The sequence below is a fragment of the Pelobates fuscus genome, chromosome 8 (assembly GCF_036172605.1).
Source record: "Pelobates fuscus isolate aPelFus1 chromosome 8, aPelFus1.pri, whole genome shotgun sequence".
NCBI classification, from domain to species: domain Eukaryota; kingdom Metazoa; phylum Chordata; class Amphibia; order Anura; family Pelobatidae; genus Pelobates; species Pelobates fuscus.
In genome coordinates, this window is record NC_086324.1 from 16,847,534 (window position 1) to 16,870,790 (window position 23,257).

At 40.4% G+C, this 23,257-nt stretch overlaps 1 protein-coding gene across 2 annotated transcripts in view; it reads right to left on the bottom strand.

The window, feature by feature from the left end:
- Positions 1–21,182, bottom strand: part of SPEG (striated muscle enriched protein kinase) — a 253,793-nt gene extending 232,611 nt beyond the window's left edge. For both annotated transcript variants that reach the window (XM_063429309.1, XM_063429308.1), the window contains exon 1: positions 20,226–21,182. In XM_063429309.1, coding sequence (XP_063285379.1) covers positions 20,226–20,661 — 436 coding nt within the window. In that variant the 5' untranslated portion in view covers positions 20,662–21,182. The remainder of the gene's footprint in view (positions 1–20,225) is intronic.
- Between the last annotated feature and the right edge of the window lie 2,075 nt (positions 21,183–23,257).

The window sequence follows — 23,257 nt, forward strand, 5'->3', positions numbered from 1 at the left end:
CATTCACCCATCCAATCACATACCCCAAACTAGTTACATTGACCCATGAAATCACATACCCCAAACTAGTTACATTCACCCATCCAATCACATACCTTACACTAGTCACATTCATCCATCCAATCATATACCCCAAACTAGTTACATTCATCCATCCAATTACATACCCCAAACTAGCCCCATTCACCCATCCAATCACATACCTGAAACTAGTCACATTCATCCATCCAATCATATACCCCAAACTAGTCACATTCACCCATCCAATCACATACCTGAAACTAGTCACATTCATCCTTCCAATCACATACCCCAAACTAGTTACATTCACCCATCCAATCACATACCCCAAACTAGTTACATTCATCCTTCCAATCACATACCCCAAACTAGTTGCATTCATCCTTCCAATCACATACCCGAAACTAGTCACATTCATCCATCCAATCACATATCCCAAACTAGTCACATTCACCCTTCCAATCCCATACCCCAAACTAGTTACATTCACCCATAAAAATCACATACTGCAAACTAGTTACATTCATCCATCCAATCACATCGGCTTCATATATATGATGGGCTGGGCGCATTGAGCAAACTGCGTTGGGGCAGCAGAGAGGGTAAGTCCTTCCCTGCCTCAGGCACTCCTGACTTTATAAGGCCTAGAACCCTGTTCCAGACTGTTGTGGAAATGAAATATTATCCTGATTTCTTTAAACTAGTAAAATGTCTATTTACTTTACATAGTTCTCAATCAGCATTTATCGTTTTATATGATTTACTTAAAATGGGCGCTAGGGCCAGGGAGTTTCCCTTAGTCATCGAATAACACCCTCACTAACAAGATGGCGCTGGAATCTGGAGGAGACCCGCAAGGTGCCAGTGACATCACACCCGGTAGGACGAGCAACGAATCAACCACTTAACCGCTTACCAATTATTGATGTATAAATCAATGTTATCTCTGACAATGTTTATGATGTAATTGTGCTTTATAAGGGGTCGCCTGCCCCTCTGAATAAACATTCCTCAGGTTTTTCATTAACCTGAAACATGTTTCTGTTGTGAATTACTTCAGGGAGCGTGCACGCACTGTTTCTTAATTTGGCCAGGGGCAGATACACAAAGTAATCAATTTATTGATTGATTTCCACTTCACAGACTGACTAACGTGAGTTCTGTGCATAAATCCATTGTCAGCTCGTGTTGTGACACGTAGACTCTGAGCTGTAGGAGGTCTACGATTCCCAACAGCTGAACTACATTTCCTAGAAACGTTTGCTGCACATCACGTACAGCTGTGTTATTGCAGTAAAAAAGGAAACACTGTGGAGATGGGGCTGAAAGGGCAGAAAGGGTAGATATATACAGCAAAATTATTATTTTTTTAAAATTAAATCATTATTAGGAATAAAAAAACACCTGGCATAACTAACTATATCACCTAACCTAACACTGGGTGTATGGAGCGCCCCAATTATTAACGTTCTCTGCTGGTTCAGCGATCCATGCACCCACAACCCTTGCTTTGAAGTAATGCACTGTCTTGTTGAATTTCAGTTTTTTACCTCCAGGTTTTTGCCTCGGACTGGCCTGTGATGACAGGGGAGCAGCCATGGCCCTCTCCCCACTGTTTCACATAATGATACAGAGCAGATTACTCTGTTCCAGGAAGGGGAAGCTGAGTAGCAGAAATCTAAGTCGGGAGATGAAAAATGGAAGCATTACCACAGGGTTCGAGAATGAAGCTGGTGTAATGGAAAATAAACTGGATAATAAACAGCAGTGATTAGCAGCACAGCCCTGCCGTATACAATATCCAAAGGAACACTCCTTGCAGTGTGGTGGTATTGCAGTGGTTATGGTGCAAGGAATCTTTGGGTGCCATTTCCTCAGTTTGTGTCAGATATTTTTCATGTAGGTTTACAAATAACACAGAAGTCCACTTCCTCACTGTGTGTCGAACGTCAGGCGGCAAAAATAGTCTTAGAGTGAGTGGCTAACCCACCCAAGTGTTTTTGTCCTGTAATGGCTGTCCAAAGTTGGCCCAAAATACACAAAATCAAATTCTGAGTTTAGTGAATAAAACCTTTTATCTGTCGCCTTCGCTGTCCCTGAAAAGATTTAAATTTAACACCACTTTGCAAAGAAGACTTTGAAGGGACTGAAATATACATCATGGTCCCCAAAAGTTAACCCCTCCAGCTTTCATAAAACTACATCTCCCATAATGCTTTTCTAGCCATTACAGCGTGGGTACTGCAGGTATCTGGAGTGAGTGAGAATCTGCTGGTCAGATGATGGTAGTGGTTAAAGTAAGGTCTGTGGCCATGGGCTATATATAGTTCCATAGAAGGCTGGTTAGTCGTAACCTGAGAGTCTGTTGCTCTGTCAGAATCACTGGGGCTGATACATTCCACAGTGAAAAATAAACCCAAGTGAGAAATCTGGAAGACACAATCACTTGACTAATGGATAGGTAGAGGGGCAACGCTGGAGGGTAGAGAGGTGGACAGACAGGGCTCTGTTTTTACTAAACAGCAAGTCTTATAAACTGACTTGCAAAATTCAGGAAAAACTAACTGAATTGGGAAAAATGATCTACACCTTTCAGCGCTGGAGATATACGAAGTACAAAAAAAATTGTTTACACCAAAAAAATCAATGTTATTTACTATTATCTTAGGAGTATCGTAACATGTATAGCTTGGAGGAAAGACGAGACAGGGGGGATATGATAGAAACATTTAAATACATAAAGGGAATCAACACAGTAAAGGAGGAGACTATATTTAACCCCTTAACGACCGCTGACGGTTCAGGACCGTCAGCGGTAAAACGTGCGTTTGGACCGCTGACGGTCCTGAACCGTCATAACGGTTTTGGGCTACTTACCTGATCGCCGTCGGTCCCACGGCGGCGATCAGTGCTCCACCCGGTCCAGGGGGGTTGCCTGTCTGCCCAGGCAGTCCCCCTTCGGCAGATCAGGACCCCACGGCCATGTGATCACTCGATCACATGACCGCAATAGGTGTCCATGTGTCTGCCTGCAGGGGGACTGTCTGTGCTGACAGGCAGTCTCCCTGCAAGTGAAAAATCCAAAATAAAGTGTAAAAAAAAAATCTGTGTAAAAAAAAAAAATAATATGTGTATATATATGCTATATATACATGTATTATATCTATATATACCTATATATAATATATGTATATATATCATATATATAATGTCACACTAAGTGTATTTTTATATTTATATATACGTATATAATTATAAAAATACACTTATATTTAAATTACACACGAATATATACAATATATATAATAACTATATATGGTATATATATATTATTATAAAATACAAATAATATGTTAATAAAAATAAATAACAAAAAATAAAAATAATTTTTAATAATTAAAAAAAAATTATATATATATATTCAGTTTTATTCTAACAGTATTTTGATATTGATATATATATATTTATATCAAAATATACTTAGAATGTAATGATATATATATCTATGTATAAATAAATAAATAAAAATAATACGAAATATACATATGTCCACATACATAATTACATAAATAATTTCATAAATATACACGTAGACGTCAAATATATAAATATGTATATATATTAAAATTCTACGTGCATATTTATGTAATATTTTTACCTAATTAAGTAATTTTAATGATTGCAATTTGAGGGACCTGCCTGCCAACCCAGGCCAAAAGTCCAGATAATTTAATTTGCTAGCACTGTGTTTAACCCTGTAACTTTCTATGACACCCTAAATCCTGTACATGGGGGTACTGTTTTACTCGGGAGACTTCGCTGAACACAAATATTAGTGTTTCAAAACAGTAAAACATATCACAGCGATGATATTGTCAGTGAAAGTGAAGTTTTTTGCATTTTTCACACACAAACAGCTCTTTCACTGAGGATATTATTGCTGTGATATATTTTACTGTTCTGATACACTAATATTTGTGTTCAGCGAAGTCTCCTGAGTATAACAGTACCCCACATGTAGAGGTTTTATAGTGTTTGTGAAAGTTACAGGGTCAAATATAAGGCTTGATTTTACTTTTTTTTTTTTTATTGAAATTTGTCAGATTGGTTAGGTTGCCTTTGAGAGCGTATGGTAGCCAAGGAATGAGAATTAGCCCCATGATGGCATACCATTTGCGAAAGAAGACAACCCAAGGTATTGCAAATGGGGTATGTTCAGCTTTTTTTAGTAGCCACTTAGTCACAAACACCGGCCAAAGTTAGCGTTTTTTGCATTTTTAACACACAAACAAATATAAATGCTAACTTTGGCCAGTGTTTGTGACTAGGTGGCTACTAAAAAAAACTGGACATACCCCATTTTGAATACCCTGGGTTGTCTACTTTAAAAAATATGTACATGTTAGGTGTGTTTCGGGGATTTATGACAGATAACGGTGTAACAATGTCACTATTGATACATTTAAAATATATATATATTGAAACAGCAATTTCCTACTTGTATTTATAGGCCTATAACTTGCAAAAAAAAGCAATAAAGCATGTAAACACTGGGTGTTTTTAAACTCGGGACAAAATTTTGAATCTATTTAGCAGTTTTTTTCATTAGCTTTTGTAGATAAGTAAAAGATTTTTCAAGTAAAAGTCCAAAAACATGTTTTTTTTTTTTTTTTTTCACCATATTTTATTATTTTTTTTAAATACAATATATGACATAATATATATACTGGTATGTAAAGAAAGCCCTTCTTGTCGTGAAAAAAACAGTATATAACTTGTATGGGAACCGTAAATGAGAGAGCGGAAAATTACAGCTAAACACAAACACCACAAAAGTGTTAAAACTGCTCTGGTCCTTAACGTACAAACATCGCAAAAACAGGCCGGTCCTGAAGGGGTTAAAAGAAGAAAAACTACCACAACAAGAGGACATAGTCTTAAATTAGAGGGACAAAGGTTTAAAAATAATATCAGGAAGTATTACTTTACTGTGAGGGTAGTGGATGCATGGAATAGCCTTCCAGCTGATGTGGTGGAGGTTAACACAGTGAAGGAGTTTAAGCACGCATGTGATAGGCATAAGGCTATACTAACTATAAGATAAGGCCAGGGACTAATGAAAGTAGTTAGAAAATTGGGCAGACTAGATGGGCCGAATGGATCTTATCTGCCATCACATTCTATGTTTCTATTAGGTCTCATAGCTTGATTTCTGAGCGGAAATCTGCATTGACAATGTATCGCTATTCCTGGTGTAAGTGCAGAATTTTCACAACGCTGACAACAAATCTGGCATAAGTATCAAGTTCCAACTGCAGACAGTGAACTAGTAATTACAGACTCAGATATTTCTTTACACGCTTTATTCCTACGTCAGCGCCACAGGAAGAGAAATGTCATAGGGAATTTTACAATTTCACATGAACTATAGGATTTACTCCAGAAAATATCACTGTTTTCTGAACCTGCCAACTAGTAAACCGGAGTTGGTATCACCCGCCAGTACTGTGCTTTTTATAAGTGGATTTTTAACTTTGCACGGAATGTGTTTAATACCGCGTTTTCTGAACTGCTGAGCACTGTTAGGTAGTAAATAGCAAAATGGCGCATCTTTTCACACATGTCAGTTTGTTTTCACAGCACCTACTAGTAAATCAAGCCCAGAGTCGTCAATGTCAGTGTGTCAGTCTTTGAGTGAGTACGTTCACATATCAGCATGTCAGCATCTTTCAATGTTCTTGAGCATAAATCAATACTTGAACATGTATCATTTTGTTTGACTATACTGCACCTATCTATGTATATATACTTTGTATATTCTTGCCCCTGCACATGTACCACTACAGCTGTGCATGCTTCATGTCCATGAGCACACACATCAGTACATCAGTACATCATGCAGGGCTCGAGTGCTGCAGGAACGCGTGGGGACGTCATTCCTGCACTTTTTCCACAGCAGGAAAGCCGTTCCCGTTAGTAGTCCTGCAGGACTTGTTTGCCCGTGAGGCAAACAAGGCATTTGCCTTGTTAGCCCCGAGGCAGACGGCCAGCTGAGCTCCAGGAGTCACATTCCGGCTACCAGCATCACTCTGCCGCCCACCTGGAAATCAGCTGACCGCCCGCCTGCCTTCCTGCCCACCTTCCAGCCCAGCCAGCAGCCCCAGGTAAAAAAATCCACCCAGCTCTCCCAAAGGTAGGGAGGCTGGGTGGATTTAAATTAAAATAAAAAATAATCTGTTAATATTGGGGGGAAGTGTGTGTATGTGAACTGTCAGTGTGTGTGTGTGTGTGTGTCTGTCTGTCTGTCTGTCAGTGAGTCTGTGTGTGTATTTATCTCAGTGTGTGTCTGTCAGTGAATGAGTGTGTGTCTGTCAGTGTATCTGTCAGTGAGTCAGTGAGCTCCCCTACCCACTCTCACCTATCCAGCATGCAGCTTTTTTCCACAGGACTTGACCCCTTGACCCCTGTACATGCATCTCCGTGTCTGCATACACCAGTGCGTTGCAGGAGTATTTTCACACACAGCACTGCACAATGAATTGTCTAAGTATTGATTTGTGAATCAATCAGTATGTACAACCAAGCTTGGGAAGGCTAAATAATTATGTAGTAAAAAAAAAAGAACTATTTTTAAAACTATGTTTAAAAGAAAAGAAAATGTAAATAATAAATATTTTGGAAATTAAAAAAATACAGTGAGTATTCCCCCCCCCTGCCGCCTCATACGGTTGAAATCTTAAACTTGTGCCCCCGTTCGTTTTCCTATGGACCAGTAGGAGTTATCGCTGTCCCAGGGAAGCCCCTCCATGCAATGTGGCAGTACTACCAAGTGAGGCTTAGTAACCCTACAATGGTGGCGAATGCCACTAGGCCTTCTGACGCAGCAAAGACGCCTGACATTCTGGCAAAGATGGATAACATATTCACTGCCTTCTGGTGGAAACTGGTTCTTAGAAAGAGGCAGGAGAACACACACAATCCAGATGAGTACTCACCCAGGGTGTAAACGCTCCCATCGCGGACAAAAAGCTTCCCAAACGAAGAGAGCACGAAAATGGCATCACAAATGGCTACTTTTCCTGCCAGCATGTCAATTTACACATCTGCATCTGGACGCAGCTATGCCTCAACGCAAGAAACTGACATCTACATCCATGTCCAGCTGCCAGCCGTGACTAGACAAGAGGTCCCTAACAGGCCTGCATTCCTCCCCAATCTGGATCCTAATGCCATCGAGGAAAATCCAGAGGGCCTCACTCGGCACCGAATACTCCACTGCATGTCACCATTCACATGGGCTGCAGTCGTTGCTTTTCATTTCTTTCTTTTACAATGTGGGACTCATACATGGATACCTGGGGGGCCTCCTATGGGGTCGCTCATTGTCACCTAGTCTCTGCTAGGGTTTAATCTGTCTAGCTAGATTATAATTTTCATAGCTGCCTACTTACCTCGAATGCCTTTGATTTATCTACTCCTTTGTGGTGGGGCTGACCTGCTTCCATTAGCATTGCTTTCTGATATATACCGAGCCCGTTCAAGTTTTCATTGTTTACTCACCTACCTGATTACCATATACCAAATATGTGCATGATTTACCTATATGGTTTCCAACACAAAAGCTTTGTAATTTGTATTTTGATTTGTTTGACAACTGCTGTGAATGTATCGCTGCAAAAATAAAGAATTTAAAAAAAAACTTTAAAAAAAATACAGTTGGTATTAAAACATTGCTCCAACTAGTGTGAACTCATTAGGACAGGGTGTGTGTCATTTGTGTTTTGCAAGAATTCATTGTTTGCCTTGCCTACCTATGGTACAGCGCTGCAGAATACGTTGGCGCTATATAGGTAATTGTAATTATTGACAAAACAGAGAAAATTAGCCGTGAAATGCATAGAAAAAAAATCTCACGCCGCCCCACTGCAGGAGAAACATAGCACAGAATCAAATAAACTAATCTTCAGGAGGAAAACTAATCACAGACTCAAAGCGGTTTCTTATAAGAAATCAGCAATAATCTGTCTTTTAATAAAAGCAATACAAATAAGTAATCTCAAATGGTCATGTCTGACACGTTTTATCCATGGTGGCCTTTCCCAGAAACAGCGCTTGGCAAGGTGTACCTACAATGAACTACAGATATACACACTACGTCATGCACTTCCTGATTGACTTAACCCCTTAAGGACCAAACATCTGGAATAAAAGGGAATCATGACATGTCACACATGTCATGTGTCCATAAGGGGTTAAAGGTCTAGAGGTTACAAGAGGGAACAATATATATAGGAAAAACGTTAAGTGAGGTTTTAAGGAACAGATTACGTTTTGTAAAGAAAATGTAACTTAATAAAAAATATAAATAATATACCTGTATATTAAAATCAAACGAAGCGTCACGTGATAATTGTAGCTATTATAGCTATTTTTCTATGTTCTATTCATTGGTGAGATTTCCAGAAAAGTGACATTTCCCTTTAATATCCTTTACTTTTTTAAATATACGTGAACATGTATTGGACCTTAGAAACCTGGATAGTTAGATTGTTAGCTTCTGTTAAAACAGAACATGCAGTAATCTGAAATGAATTGATGTAAATCGAATTATCTATAAACATTAATCCACACCTCTCAGCATTTCAAATAGACAAAGAGAGACACTTTAATTTCAGAAGTGTGAGTGGGGGTGTGACCAGGGGCGGGGCTGTTCTGAGACATGTTATGTTACTTAATGATCACAATGTATACAGCTAAAATGTAATTTATAACAAGAACAATGTATGTCATTTACACAGACTGATTTCTAAACACATTTATTGTAGTTTAAGACACATTACTGGGAGTATTATTGCTGTGGAGCTCTGTTATACACTCAGACACATTACTGGGAGTATTATTGCTGTGGAGCTCTGTTATACACTCAGACACATTACTGGGAGTATTATTGCTGTGGGGCTCTGTTATACACTCAGACACATTACTGGGAGTATTATTGCTGGGGAGCTCTGTTATACACTCAGACACATTACTGGGAGTATTATTGCTGTGGGGCTCTGTTATACACTCAGACACATTACTGGGAGTATTATTACTGGGAGCTCTGTTATACACTCAGACACATTACTGGGAGTATTATTGCTGTGGAGCTCTGTTATACACTCAGATACATTACTGGGAGTATTATTGCTGTGGGGCTCTGTTATACACTCAGACACATTACTGGGAGTATTATTGCTGTGGAGCTCTGTTATACACTCAGACACATTACTGGGAGTATTATTGCTGTGGAGCTCTGTTATACACTCAGACACATTACTGGGAGTATTATTGCTGTGGAGCTCTGTTATACACTCAGACACATTACTGGGAGTATTATTGCTATGGAGCTCGGTTATACACACAGACACATTACTGGGAGTATTATTGCTGTGGAGCTCTGTTATACACTCAGACACATTACTGGGAGTATTATTGCTATGGAGCTCGGTTATACACACAGACACATTACTGGGAGCATTATTGCTGTGGAGCTCGGTTATACTCTCAGGCACATTACTGGGAGTATTATTGCTGTGGAGCTCTGTTATACACTCAGACACATTACTGGGAGTATTATTGCTGTGGAGCTCGGTTATACTCTCAGGCACATTACTGGGAGTATTATCGCTATTGAGCTCTGTTATACACTCAGACACATTATTGGGAGTATTATCGCTATTGAGCTCTGTTATACACTCAGACACATTACTGGGAGTATTATTGCTGTGGAGCTCTGTTATACACTCAGACACATTACTGGGAGTATTATTGCTGTGGAGCTCGGTTATACACTCAGACACATTACTGGGAGTATTATTGCTGTGGAGCTCTGTTATACACTCAGACACATTGCTGGGAGTATTATTGCTGTGGAGCTTTGTTATACACTCAGACACATTACTGGGAGTATTATTGCTGTGGAGCTCTGTTATACACTCAGACACATTACTGGGAGTATTATTGCTGTGGGGCTCTGTTATACACTCAGACACATTACTGGGAGTATTATTGCTGTGGAGCTCTGTGATACACTAAGACACATTACTGGGAGTATTATTGCTGTGGAGCTCTGTTATACACTCAGACACATTACTGGGAGTATTATTGCTGTGGAGCTCTGTTATACACTCAGACACATTACTGGGAGTATTATTGCTGTGGAGCTCTGTTATACACTCAGACACATTACTGGGAGTATTATTGCTGTGGAGCTCTGTTATACACTCAGACACATTACTGGGAGTATTATTGCTGTGGTGCTCTGTTATACACTCAGACACATTACTGGGAGTATTATTGCTGTGGTGCTCTGTTATACACTCTGGGAGTATTATTGCTGTGGAGCTCTGATATTCACTCAGACACATTACTGGGAGTATTATTGCTGTGGAGCTCTGTTATACACTCCGACACATTACTGGGAGTATTATTGCTGTGGGGCTCTGTTATACACTCAGACACATTACTGGGAGTATTATTGCTGTGGAGCTCTGTTATACACTCAGACACATTACTGGGAGTATTATTACTGTGGAGCTCTGTTATACACTCAGACACATTACTGGGAGTATTATTGCTGTGGAGCTCTGTTATACACTCAGACACATTACTGGGAGTATTATTGCTGTGGAGCTCTGTTATACACTCAGACACATTACTGGGAGTATTATTGCTGTGGAGCTCTGTTATACACTCAGACACATTACTGGGAGTATTATTGCTGTGGAGCTCTGTTATACACTCAGACACATTACTGGGAGTATTATTGCTGTGGAGCTCTGTTATACACTCTGACACATTACTGGGAGTATTATTACTGTGGAACTCTGTTATACACTCAGACACGTTACTGGGAGTATTATTACTGTGGAGCTCTGTTATACACTCAGACACATTACTGGGAGTATTATTGCTGTGAAGCTCTGTTATACACTCTGACACATTACTGGGAGTATTATTGCTGTGGGGCTCTGTTATACACTCAGACACATTACTGGGAGTATTATTGCTGTGGAGCTCTGTTATACACTCTGACACATTACTGGGAGTATTATTACTGTGGAGCTCGGTTATACTCTCAGGCACACCAACATTGTATCCGCTATTATTCAGATATTTGTATCATTAGTGAATTGTGGTGAATAGACAACTTAATTGTAAAATGGAAGTGTAATAGTGAAGTTACACAATTTCTCTAATTCATCTAGTTTTCTTAATTCAATGCTTAATAAAAAATACAAAAGAGTTACATTAATTACTTCTTGTTTTTTATGCTTTAGTTTTATTTTTCTGCAGAAAGGCCAGGCCAATCTTCATGCTCTCTGAAGAACTGTTAAAATCGGTGCTCTAACCAAAACTCGTGTTTTCCAATTCCCATGATGTCCAGTCAGCCATTCGGCTGGATAAACATCACTGGAGCTGTAGTCCACCGTTGGTTTCCACTTCCTGTTTTAAAGTTTTACTTAGCAAATGAGCGCAAGAAAAACCATTGTACAAACCACATACATAACAAACCATTTAACCTTTCAGGCTATCCCGACAGCACACAAAGGGTTAATATTAACCGACATAGGTTAATACAGCAGCTCAGCTACCTTTAATCAATATCAGAGGCAAGGCTTGGATGCCAATTCTGTGAGGCTGGGCATGGCTATGTCTGAAGGGAAATGCAACAGAAAAGTAAATTAGGACAATCAGAAGAAAGGAAGAAGAAACCCATTGATATTGTATATTGATTCACTATCTACAATGCACAGACTTCACCGGGACAAACGTGTGTCAGTCTCAGACAGCCTTAAATGTCCATATTTATTATTCCCCACCATCCCTACTTCATTCATTCATAGTGCAGGAAGAATGAATGAAGAATGAAGAGATGGCTCTTAGACCTCCCATAAATATGACTTTATTTCACGCATAGCTCTTCAGTCTCTGGTTCCCATCACACACAGCCAGCCAGTTGGTTGTAGGCTAATGCTAGCAGGAATCTCTAAGGTCAGCCAGAATCTGCATTAGAGCAAAATCCAGCTGCCCACCTGAAGCTCAGCACGTGTATCGCTGCCAAATCTAAAGCATTCAGTGATTTTTGGAGGGGTCGTGGAGGGAATACTTATACAAACACAGTGTATCTAATTAAAGATCACAGCCTTTTTATTTATTTTTTAATATCACCAGACACAAACCCTTGCCAGATATGTCATCCTCTGGCCACTTGCCTGGCCCTTTCGCCCTCTAGCTACTTTGATTCAAGAAATCACCTTCAAATGCGTCTGTCCCATTGGCCAATCATATGGTACGGGGGCAGCATATGTAAGAAATTGATTCTCTGCTCTAAAACACCATTCTGAGGGTCCATAAAAGGATTGGGGTCTGCTTTGTGCAATGAACGAGTTTACTATATCTCACTATCTCAACCACCAGAAAAAACAACATGTAGGTATTATCATAAAATATGGTGCACAATTCAAGCAGTTTTGTTCCACCATATTCGGCAAAGTATCAAAATCCACACTCAGAAATTCCAAAACTTGCTATTTATTGATCAAAGGCAAAATTAGAAAAATGTGTCAGAGTCAGTCAAAATATTATAAATTAGCCATGATGTCATTAACAGCAATAATTCACTTTTATTTCTATCCATGCAGCCCTGAGCCCTAGTCATACTTCCCCTGGCTGTGAATCACACAGTCTGCATAAGAAAATGGTTTAATTATCATTTAGATGCTAATTTGCTTTAGAAGTGTTTATCTCCTGCTCTGTAAATATAACTTTAATTACACACAGGGGGCTCCTGCAGCATTTAGAAGACTATTAACAAAGCAGGAGATAATAATTTCTAAATTAAACAGACTGTGCAATAAAGGAAGTTTAAACATTAGATCTCCTTACAGGAAGTGTTTAGGAAGGCCGTGCAAGTCACATGTAAGGAGGTGTGGCTAGGGCTCTATAAACAAAGTGATTTAACTCATAAATGGCAGAGAATTGAACAGTGAGACTGCTGGGGAATGAGCTATACACTTAAACTGCTTTTACTAAGCTAAAGTGTTGTTGACAACATGTTTTGTTGACTAAAGCATCCCTTTAAATAGGATGGTGCGGAATTAAGTCCCATGTGCCTTGGTCAGTGTCCTCTGTACCCCAGTTAGTCATAATATTAGAGCTGCAGGAACAATTATAGAATGTGTAAAACTAAGTGCTGTCCCAGCTCCTTGACTGTCTGTGTGTGAGGCTGGACAGGAAGTGAAAGGGATCACTTCTCATTTGCCCACTAACATCCTCAGGAAATTCCTTGCAGGAGGAGCAGGGAAGGTCTGAGTGATGCACACTGTATAACAGCTCCTGCAGCTCTAATATCATCAATCTGATTGGACTACAGAAGGCATGGGAGGACGAGTACTTTGCAAATAACCCTTCAAACTCCAGCATTCAAAGCCTGAACCTCAACCGAATCCTTTACCTTAATTGTATGTTTAACTCCTCTTAAAAAGAAGCACCTCATGTACTTCAATAACAAATTTATTCCTAAATCTAATCCTAAACCCAATAATTCTAAGCAGCCCATGTACTACAACTTTAACACCTCTCTAATCTTAAACCCCCCTTTACTATAACCACTTCTATTATTATATATCCCTGCATGCCTGTACACAGCTCTATACACTAATTATTCCTTATCTGCTTCATTTTGGGGTTGTGGAGCAGTCCATAAATGTAAAAAAAAGAACACTAGAAAAAGAGGGAGAATACACGGGATAATCTCATACATGACGTCAGAAAAGGCTGCCAAATAGGGTATGCACTATGTCCTACTTCATTGCAGGGACTGTGCACCATGGGTATAATGGCATCAGAACTCCAATACAAGTTAGAGTTTGTGACAGGCAAGGCTGTGCAAGCATTTTTGCCACCTTAGACAAAAAAAATGTTGCTGCCTCATTCGTTCCACCCACTCATGCAGACTAACACACGCTGACTCAAGTAGACACACACTGACCAATGCAAACTGACGCACACGCACTGACCCATACAGACACGCACTGACCCATACAGACACGCACTGACCCATACAGACACACACTGACCCATAGAGACACACACTGACCCATACAGACACACACACTGACCCATGCAGACACACACTGACCCATGCAGACACACACTGACCCATAGAGACACACACTGACCCATGCAAACTGACGCACACGCACTGACCCATGCAGACACACACACTGACCCATACAGACACACACTGACCCATGCAGACTGACGCACACCGACCCATACAGACACACACTGACCCATGCAGACACACACTGACCCATGCAGACACACACACTGACCATACAGACACACACACTGTCCCATACAGACACACTGACCCATACAGACACACTGACCCATAGAGACACACACACTGACCATACAAACACACACACTGACCCATACAGACACACACACTGACCCATGCAGACACACACAGTGACCCATACAGACACACACTGACCCATGCAGACACACACTGACCTATGCAGACACACACAATGACCATACAGACACACACACTGTCTCATACAGACACACTAGCCCATGCAGACACACACACTGACCCATAGAGACACACACTGACCCATGCAAACTGACGCACACGCACTGACCCATACAGACACACACACTGACCCATACAGACACACACTGACCCATGCAGACACACACTGACCCATGCAGACACACACACTGACCATACAGACACACACACTGTCCCATACAGACACACTGACCCATAGAGACACACACTGACCATACAAACACACACACTGACCCATACAGACACACACACTGACCCATGCAGACACACACAGTGACCCATACAGACACACACTGACCCATGCAGACACACACTGACCTATGCAGACACACACACTGACCATACAGACACACACACTGTCTCATACAGACACACTAACCCATACAGACACACACTGTCTCATACAGACACACACACTGTCCCATACAGACACACTGACCCATACAGACACACACTGACCCATAGAGACACACACACTGACCCATCTTACCTTAATTGCTGTCCCTATGTTCATCTTGCCTGCGCCTGGCAGCCCTTCACTTCCTTTCTCCTCCTCACTTCCTGCTATACTCCCGCTCACCGGACCGGTGTTCTACCGGGCCCTAGTGAGCAGCAATGTAAGTGCTACCAGGTGCCTAGTAACATGGCCAGCGGCACGCTTGAAATAATCCAACTTAATATAGGGGCGGTCGCAGAACAAACAATCATAAAGCCCCTGCTAACGCCCCTCCTTAAGCTGAGCGCTTAAGTGGACGCCGGCCCTGGTGACAGGCTGCCAAGATGGGCATATCCTCATGCAGCTAAAGGACTCAGCAGCCTGGTGTGTGGACCACTCGGATCCTCGAGTGACACAGAGATCCCTCTCTACATATCTCAAAACAGAATGCACCTGTTGATTATATATTTCCTACCTGTTCTATGTTAAATGTTGTATATATTGTGTATTAATATTGTTTTTGTATTTTATTGTACCATAATGTATCAATGCAATGCTTTGTGGACCCAGGACATACTTGAAAACGAGAGAAATCTCAATGTATCTTTCCTCATAAAATATTTTATAAGTAAATAAATATTCAGAAAAGAGAAATGGTAGAGAGTTCTATGAGTGAAGATTCTGTGTTCATATTGTAAGCTCTGATTGAAAAATAAATAATATTTTTTATCCCAGTCAGACCAACTTCACCAAGAAGTATCCCTGGTTCCATGGTTTGAGCAGGGCCGCCCTCATCCTTCCTCTAATTGTAAAGTGCTGCGGAATATGTTGGCGCTATGTATATACTACTAATTATAATGCAGGCTGTGTCAGTCAGGTGTAGGTAGAGCTCCATAAACAGAAATAAAACAGAAACAAAAGTAATTTTACTCGTAAATGGCAGAGAATTGAGCAGTGAATCTGCAGGGGAATGGTCTATACACCAACACTACTTCATTGGGCTAAAATTGTTTTGGTACTTAGACTGTCACTTTAAATACTGAATCAGGAAAGGAGCAAGTGTGCCAAAAAGCTTTATATTTCTAATACAAAAAAAATTTTATGTTCTCACCAAAATTCATATGGATGAATGGCAAAAATGAAACACTATACAAAAAGTCAAAATATCAAACAAAATATATAACTATATTTAGTGTATTTGGAGTGAATGACACACAGAGCACAGTACACAGTATATTTACCATATAGAAAGACGTCTTTTAGAAAAAAGAGAAAATAAATTCTCTATTCAATCAGTATTCTGAGCATGTAGCGAGGGATCAATCGTGATTAAACAGTCAATTATTCTCTATATATTGGTCTGTCTGTCTTTATGACCGCTCACATGTCTGGCGAGGGGAAAGAGAGGGATCGATCGATTAAAATGTGATCCTATGTGTGTCTGTCTGTCTGTCTGTTTGTCTAGGCATTAACAAGGCGAGATTGGTAGCAGATTGTTAAAGGAATAGTTTGTGGAGGGCTACAGCAATACAATAACTCAATAGATTGATTAGACTGGACAGATTGCTTCAGGTTTTCACATCCAAACGACACACAGGCTGATAGTGTTACTTAGCCCCATTAGCTTGGGGTGGAAGAGGTCTGCTGCTGTCCTCAGCTATTTTTAGAAGATCTAAACTCTCCTTCTGTCTACCTGCCCCCCACATGTCACTCTGCCGGGTAAAGAACGGGGTGGAGGAGAAATTTCTGTTTATTGTCTTCAAAATTTGACAATCCCCGTAAACAGAAGTAATAGCACCACTGTTTCAAAGGACAACAGCCATCCTCTTCCAGGGACACTTTATGAATATATTCACTAAGAAGTGAGTTCTAGTGAGCTGGTCGCCAACTTGTAAAATTTACCACCAATTCAATTCATTTTTCTTGGGTTACATACCAGAATTTACTGCGTATTTTAGTCTAACATGAATAGGTGGATAAAAAATGACCCTCTCAATCTTTCACAAATCACAGTTTAGAGAATGAACCATCAGGCTGAGCTTTGTGGCATGCCATCCCAGCAGGGACAATATATTAATATTAATAAATATGAATTATCTTTGTCTTTGCACCTGCGGTATTTGCTATCACCTTTCATCCAAAGACAGTTCCTTTTTCTCTAACTCAATAAATGCTAAGTATTGATGGCTTCCATAGAGAATGTGGGCACTCTGCCAGTCATGCTGTGTGTGCATGCACATTTATGCTCTTTCAACACAGCATTATGGGATATTTGTGCTTTGCATTCATGCATATGACAGGCCTTGGATTGTCAGTTTCATATTGGATTTAAAGGGACTCTATAGTCACCCACACCCCTTCATCTCAATGGAGTGGCCCAGGCACCATGTCTCCCTGTAATTGGCCTTCTGTTTTCATTGCAGGGGTAACCTGTGTCTTTTGGCTGTTACACTGTCAGCCACTAGACAGCTACTAGTGGAGTAAAACTCCAATGTTTCTATCAGATGGTCTCATAGAGAAGGTCATTAAACTCTCCCTGCAGGTGGAACTGGTAACCTAAACGGTGACTAGGGTACTATAGTGTTAGATATCCACATTTGTATTCCTGACACTGTAGTGTGCCTTTAAAGGACCACTCTAGGCACCCAGACCACTTCAGCTTAATGAAGTGGTCTGGGTCCAGGTCCAGCTAGGGTTAACCCATTTTTTTATAAACATAGCAGTTTCAGAGAAACTGCTATGTTTATTAATGGATTAAGCCTTCCCCCAAATCCTCTAGTGGCTGTCTCATTGACAGCCGCTAGAGGCGCTTGCGTGATTCTCACTGTGAAAATCTGTGCGCATTCAGCCGACGGGGCGGAACGGAGGAGGATCGGAGGCAGAAATCTCCCTGCACAGTGCTGGTAAAAGGTACGTTTTACCCCTTTTCCCCTTTCCAGAGCCGGGCAGGAGGGGGACCCTGAGGGTGGGGGCACCCTCAGGGCACTATAGTGCCAGGAAAACGAGTATGTTTTCCTGGCACTATAGTGGTCCTTTAAATCTTCATAAGAAAGCAATGCAATATTTAAAAATCTTTATTTTAGGGCTTTTAGATCCTGTTATAAGAGACAAGCACATCTCTTGTAATTGAATAGCAATTTTCCCATAGATGCCAATGTTAGAACGGCTATTCGATTACCAGAGTTAAGCTTCTCTCTTGTAACAGAATCCTGCTCCAGACTGACTGGACGTTTGTGCAGAACCTACAGTCGACAGTTTTCCCTTCAATCGTTATTAAAAACTCTGAATAAGGTTTCACTTGTGTTCCGTTTGTTAATGTCGCTTCCCTGAAACTTAAATCATTGAATAAAATATTGAAAATATCTTGTAACTTGTGTTAACCATTTAAATTTAGATTAAAATGTATCAAACAACATCATAATCCAGTAATCACAAGACAAAATGGGGAATGTAAGTGAGGAGGAATATAGGAAACGTTGTTTCATTTCTCCTTTTCTCTGTCTGCTCTCTCTGTGCTGTTTGCCAGTGCTAAGGACAGTTTTCAACAATGATTGACAGGGAGCTAAGATGGAGGCGCCCAGGTGTAGGCTGAAGACGTGTGGATTTCTGCATTTATTTTTATTTTCACTCACCACAAATACATATTTGGTAAATATAGGGATAAGTAAATGTAATTTAAAAAATCCTGTGACATGACAATTCCACTTTAAGAGGTAAAACTGTATGCAGTAAATGGCGGAGAAATGTGACAAAATGACAAAATGTACGTCAATGCAGCTAAAAAAACTTTTCCAAATGATCTACAGTCACTGGATTTTGGTGATTTGTTGGTGTAATTAAGTTTTATTAGACTGTTGAGTTAGGAGTAGAGTTGTATAAACATAATCCTCCATGAATAGTACTGTTCAGATTTAAGTGCAAATCTTTGCTTGCAATATCTGTGCTGGGTTGGAGAATCGATTGGTATTTTAGCCCAACATTTGCAGTTCTCTTTGTAAATTCTCCATGATACCCAATTTACTGATTGATCTCCTTTATAATTGTAAAACAGTTTATACATACATTTAGCTTTTACTAGATATTTGGCTACCAGAATGCACAGATAAAATGTCCTTGGCTTCAAAGAGCCACCATGTCACAATCACCCAACAGGTGCTCAGTAGCTGTCTTTTAAGGCAGTGGAAACAGTCAGATAGAAACTCTATATTCTAGTAACATTCACATGAAAAAGAAAATACTTATTGATAAATTGTGCCATTTTAATAACGTTGTATTTCGAACACCAACTTTTAACATCAGGCATTTGTCATAGTCTACCAATACATGCTTACTTTTTCACTTGGAGTGAATACAGGTCTTCCTACTATCGGATTTTTTTTGGGGGGGGGGGGTGGGGGGTGGATGACATACGTTTCATACTATGTTTAAATTCTGAGAGGCTGAAATACCATCGGTGTCATAAAGCTGTACGTTCCACAGCAGGTGGGGACATTACATCATTTTTTATCATGTATCAATACAGTAGACCGCATTTAGTCATCTCCGATTAGTTTGTATGAAACAGCAATAAACACCAAACATACAGAAATAAATAAAATAGTTGGAAGCGTAACAGGGTTAAGACTATTTCTTGTTCAATGTCGACATGAGAAAAGAATAAAAAAAAATACAAAACATCATACGTTATGCAATGGTAAGGCAATGTCAATAAAAATACAAATATTTTATCTTTCAGTATCAAAGGTATGTAAATAGATAACTTACTACCATTCGGTGGAGACACTTTCTAGAAACGTATTAACCAAATAATAAATGTCTGCACATTGACTCTTACAATGTAAAGACAAAAATAGTCAAGTTGGCAAAGAAATCTATGGCTACATTTGTTTTTTTTTTACTTACATTTTACAAATTGTTTGTTACCAAAGGCTAGCAAACTGTTCAATAAATAAATCCCAAATATACTTCACTTAGAACTAAAGCCGGTAGTTATTAAAGGGCTGGAAATCGCTCGGAAGCTTCGGGCCTATAGGCATTGCACTCTTGATCCACATTATCTTTTTGATATACTATAACTATGCTGCAAAAGTAGGCATGCTTGTAGGATTGAACTCAAAGCTTGGCATTTTCACCCAATATTACCTTCTAAGTCGATGATGGCGAGTACTGCGCTAGTGGTGGATTCTCCCGAAGTATTATGAGCCACACAGGTGTATACTCCAGCGTCCTCCATCTTAGTGTCCCTGATACACAGTGTCCCGTATTCGTCTCCATCAGGATTAAGAGGTTCCTGATTTTTGTACCAGTTTAGACTTGGCAAGGGATACCCGGACACTGCCACCTTTAGGCGAATGTCACAGCCCGTGCCTACGGCAGCGTTCTTAAGCTTACGTATAAACTGGGGCTGTGAGGGCTGCGGCTGCCCAGTCTCCGGAGTCACCTTAACATGTCTTGGGGACAAGCCAGGGCTTGGGGGAGATGTCAGAGGCCTTCCGAAGCTTCGAGATGATGAGACAGATTGCTCAGGGGCTGACTCCCCACTTTTGGCCAGGTTCATCCTTACTTGAGCACGATGCATTATGAAAAATGAATCCTTTCCCAGGAAAAGGGTGAATTGCTTCTAGTTAAATTGGGATGTCAGAAAAGCCTAATGGATGTTGCAGGTATACACTGAGCCCTTACCTGTAGGTGACAGTCATTTGTGTGAGTGAGGGGTAGTGGTTAGAAATGATAGCCGACTATACGCTTTCTAAAAAGTGCAGGTAAATAATAAGTGGCTAATGCAAGCTGGCTAATGTTTGCTTTTTCAGGCCAACAGACAGAGAGTTTAATGAGGGGGCAACAGCCTCAGGGCATTGGGAGAGGTTGCTGAGCTGGTAAACTGGGCCTGGTACCTTCAGGATGGCATCGCTCCTTAAAACAACGTCACTCTTGCACAAGACCTTCTCTGTGGTTCTTTGGACTAGGTGCTTTCTCTTTGGCCTGTGGTGGTGTTGGTAGCAGCCCTCGGACATAACCCCAGGACTGTGCCCCCTCTTCTTTCACCCTCTTTCCTTCAGGCTGTCTTCTGCAAGAGAGGACCTTGCAAACCTGAACTCACATTAGCCCCCACCAACCCCCTCTCTTCCTCTCCCAATGCTCCAAAAGTGGCACTGACAGCTGCCTTCCCTCATGATATGTGACATAAGCTGGCTTGAACATTTCATCCCCCCCACTTGCCTTCTCCTTCCCTCCCATACCCAGAGAATATCTTCCTCCAGCCCCCCCTCCCTCGCCAGCTCTCATCTCCTTGTGCAAAGAATAGTAACTGGGAATAAAGTTACCATATTGAGAGGAGATGTGCCAGAGTTAGGGGGTGGGCAGAAGAAAGCAGTACAAAAATGAATGTAGTATTTACTATAACATTGTTACAGCACAATAATGGCTGGGACAAAGAGGGCTTTATTCGCTAAAAAGATAAATTATAAGGAATTGGAAAAGATATTGCAAAAAAAAAAAACTGAATATGAAATCAGCCTGGTAGGAGAATTTTCTAAATTTGCCCATTTTAAAATGTCTTTTCAGAGTATTGCAAAGTATATACATACTATTACATACTATTATATCTATATTTTGCATCACATCAATTGGCTCACTTTCCTTCCTTTTTGTGTTTTTTCTTCCGGCTGAGAGGACATCCAACAGAATTAAAGTGTCCTGAAAAATGTTCTACCTTCACAAAAAATAATTCAGTAGAACTGAATTTTCTTGCTGTGCACTAGTCCGTCCCAATCCTAATGTATTGTACCTGGACATGGATAAACTGTGCACTTTAATTCTCAGCACTCTTAGCTGAGAATGATGGGAGTTACAAAGCACAGCAGCTCAAATATTTGCTGTAACCCTCCTAACCCTAAATGCAAACACAGGAGTGCTGCCCATAGCTTTAACCGCGTCACTTCAATTTCAGCCCTTCTTGAATATAGCTATGGAGAAACACAAGGAATAAATCTCAACTTTAGAGGGGCACTCTGCAGTAGTTTTGGTGCATAGACCCATTTCCTTTTTTAGACTGACAGCCACTAGAGGTACTATCCCACAGTGAAGAACTTGGATATATCTTACAACTGATGACGCTGTTGATGACAAATGCTACTAATGTTTTTTATAAAGAAGCAATGGATTAATGGAGAGGTACAAGAGCTGTGCATACGCGGTGGGTCCTTAGTTCTTATTTTTTTTTTTTAACAGAAACCTTAAAAATGCAGGGAATAGCCTTCCAGCAGAGGTGGTGGGGCCTACTAGCCATGAAAGAGTTAAAGAAGGCTTGCGATAGATGCACGGTCGTCATGAGCTGGAACCAAAATAAAAATAGATGTCAATGGGGTCTATTTACTAAGCAGTGAGTTGTGGTGAGTAGGGTATGGATTCAAATTGAAAAATACATTTTAAAAAAGTCAAAATTAACATTTTATTCAGTCTGCAATTCTGGGCAAGTATCAGAGATTTCTAAGCCAATACTGGTCCGGCCAATCACATTGTTTTCACTGAGATTGCTGGATATTGACCATTGTCTGGCAGGGTTCAATGGATATCTTTTTCAGCACTCTGTGTTAATAGTTTCATTTCTGAAAATGAATGAATGAGCCTACCATGCAAGCTGTTAGGAGCTATTGCACTTGCGAGAGGCTATATTATTAAACAATCCGAGACAACACATCCTTTGGAATATTTGTTTATTTTTTTTGTAAATCACATTTTTATGATCTTTTTGCAAGAAAGGAATAAGTATCAGAATGGGACACGCAGGCCCGGAGAAAATGCACATTCAAGGGAAAAGACTAGACAAAATAAGCGCTAACATTAACAAGTGAATCACAGCCAATAACACGGCTTTGTGAATGTATAAACAAATAGGCATACTAACACACCTCATCCCCAATATAAACGGGGAGATTGGAACAATCATTCAGCTGTTGGGAACGGATGGGAATATTTACCAATTGCTACAAATTGTCTATCTGTAGAACAATCAAGGAAATCGATATAAATGTTCATCCAGAAGGGACTTAGACCCAGTCCATCTCCCCCATATCTTCAAAAGTAAATCTTCTTTGTGCCCAAGAGAGTGTGGAGCACCGGGACGTTTTGTCACATTCGGTGGACATGTACTAAAGTATCTATAATTCAGAATA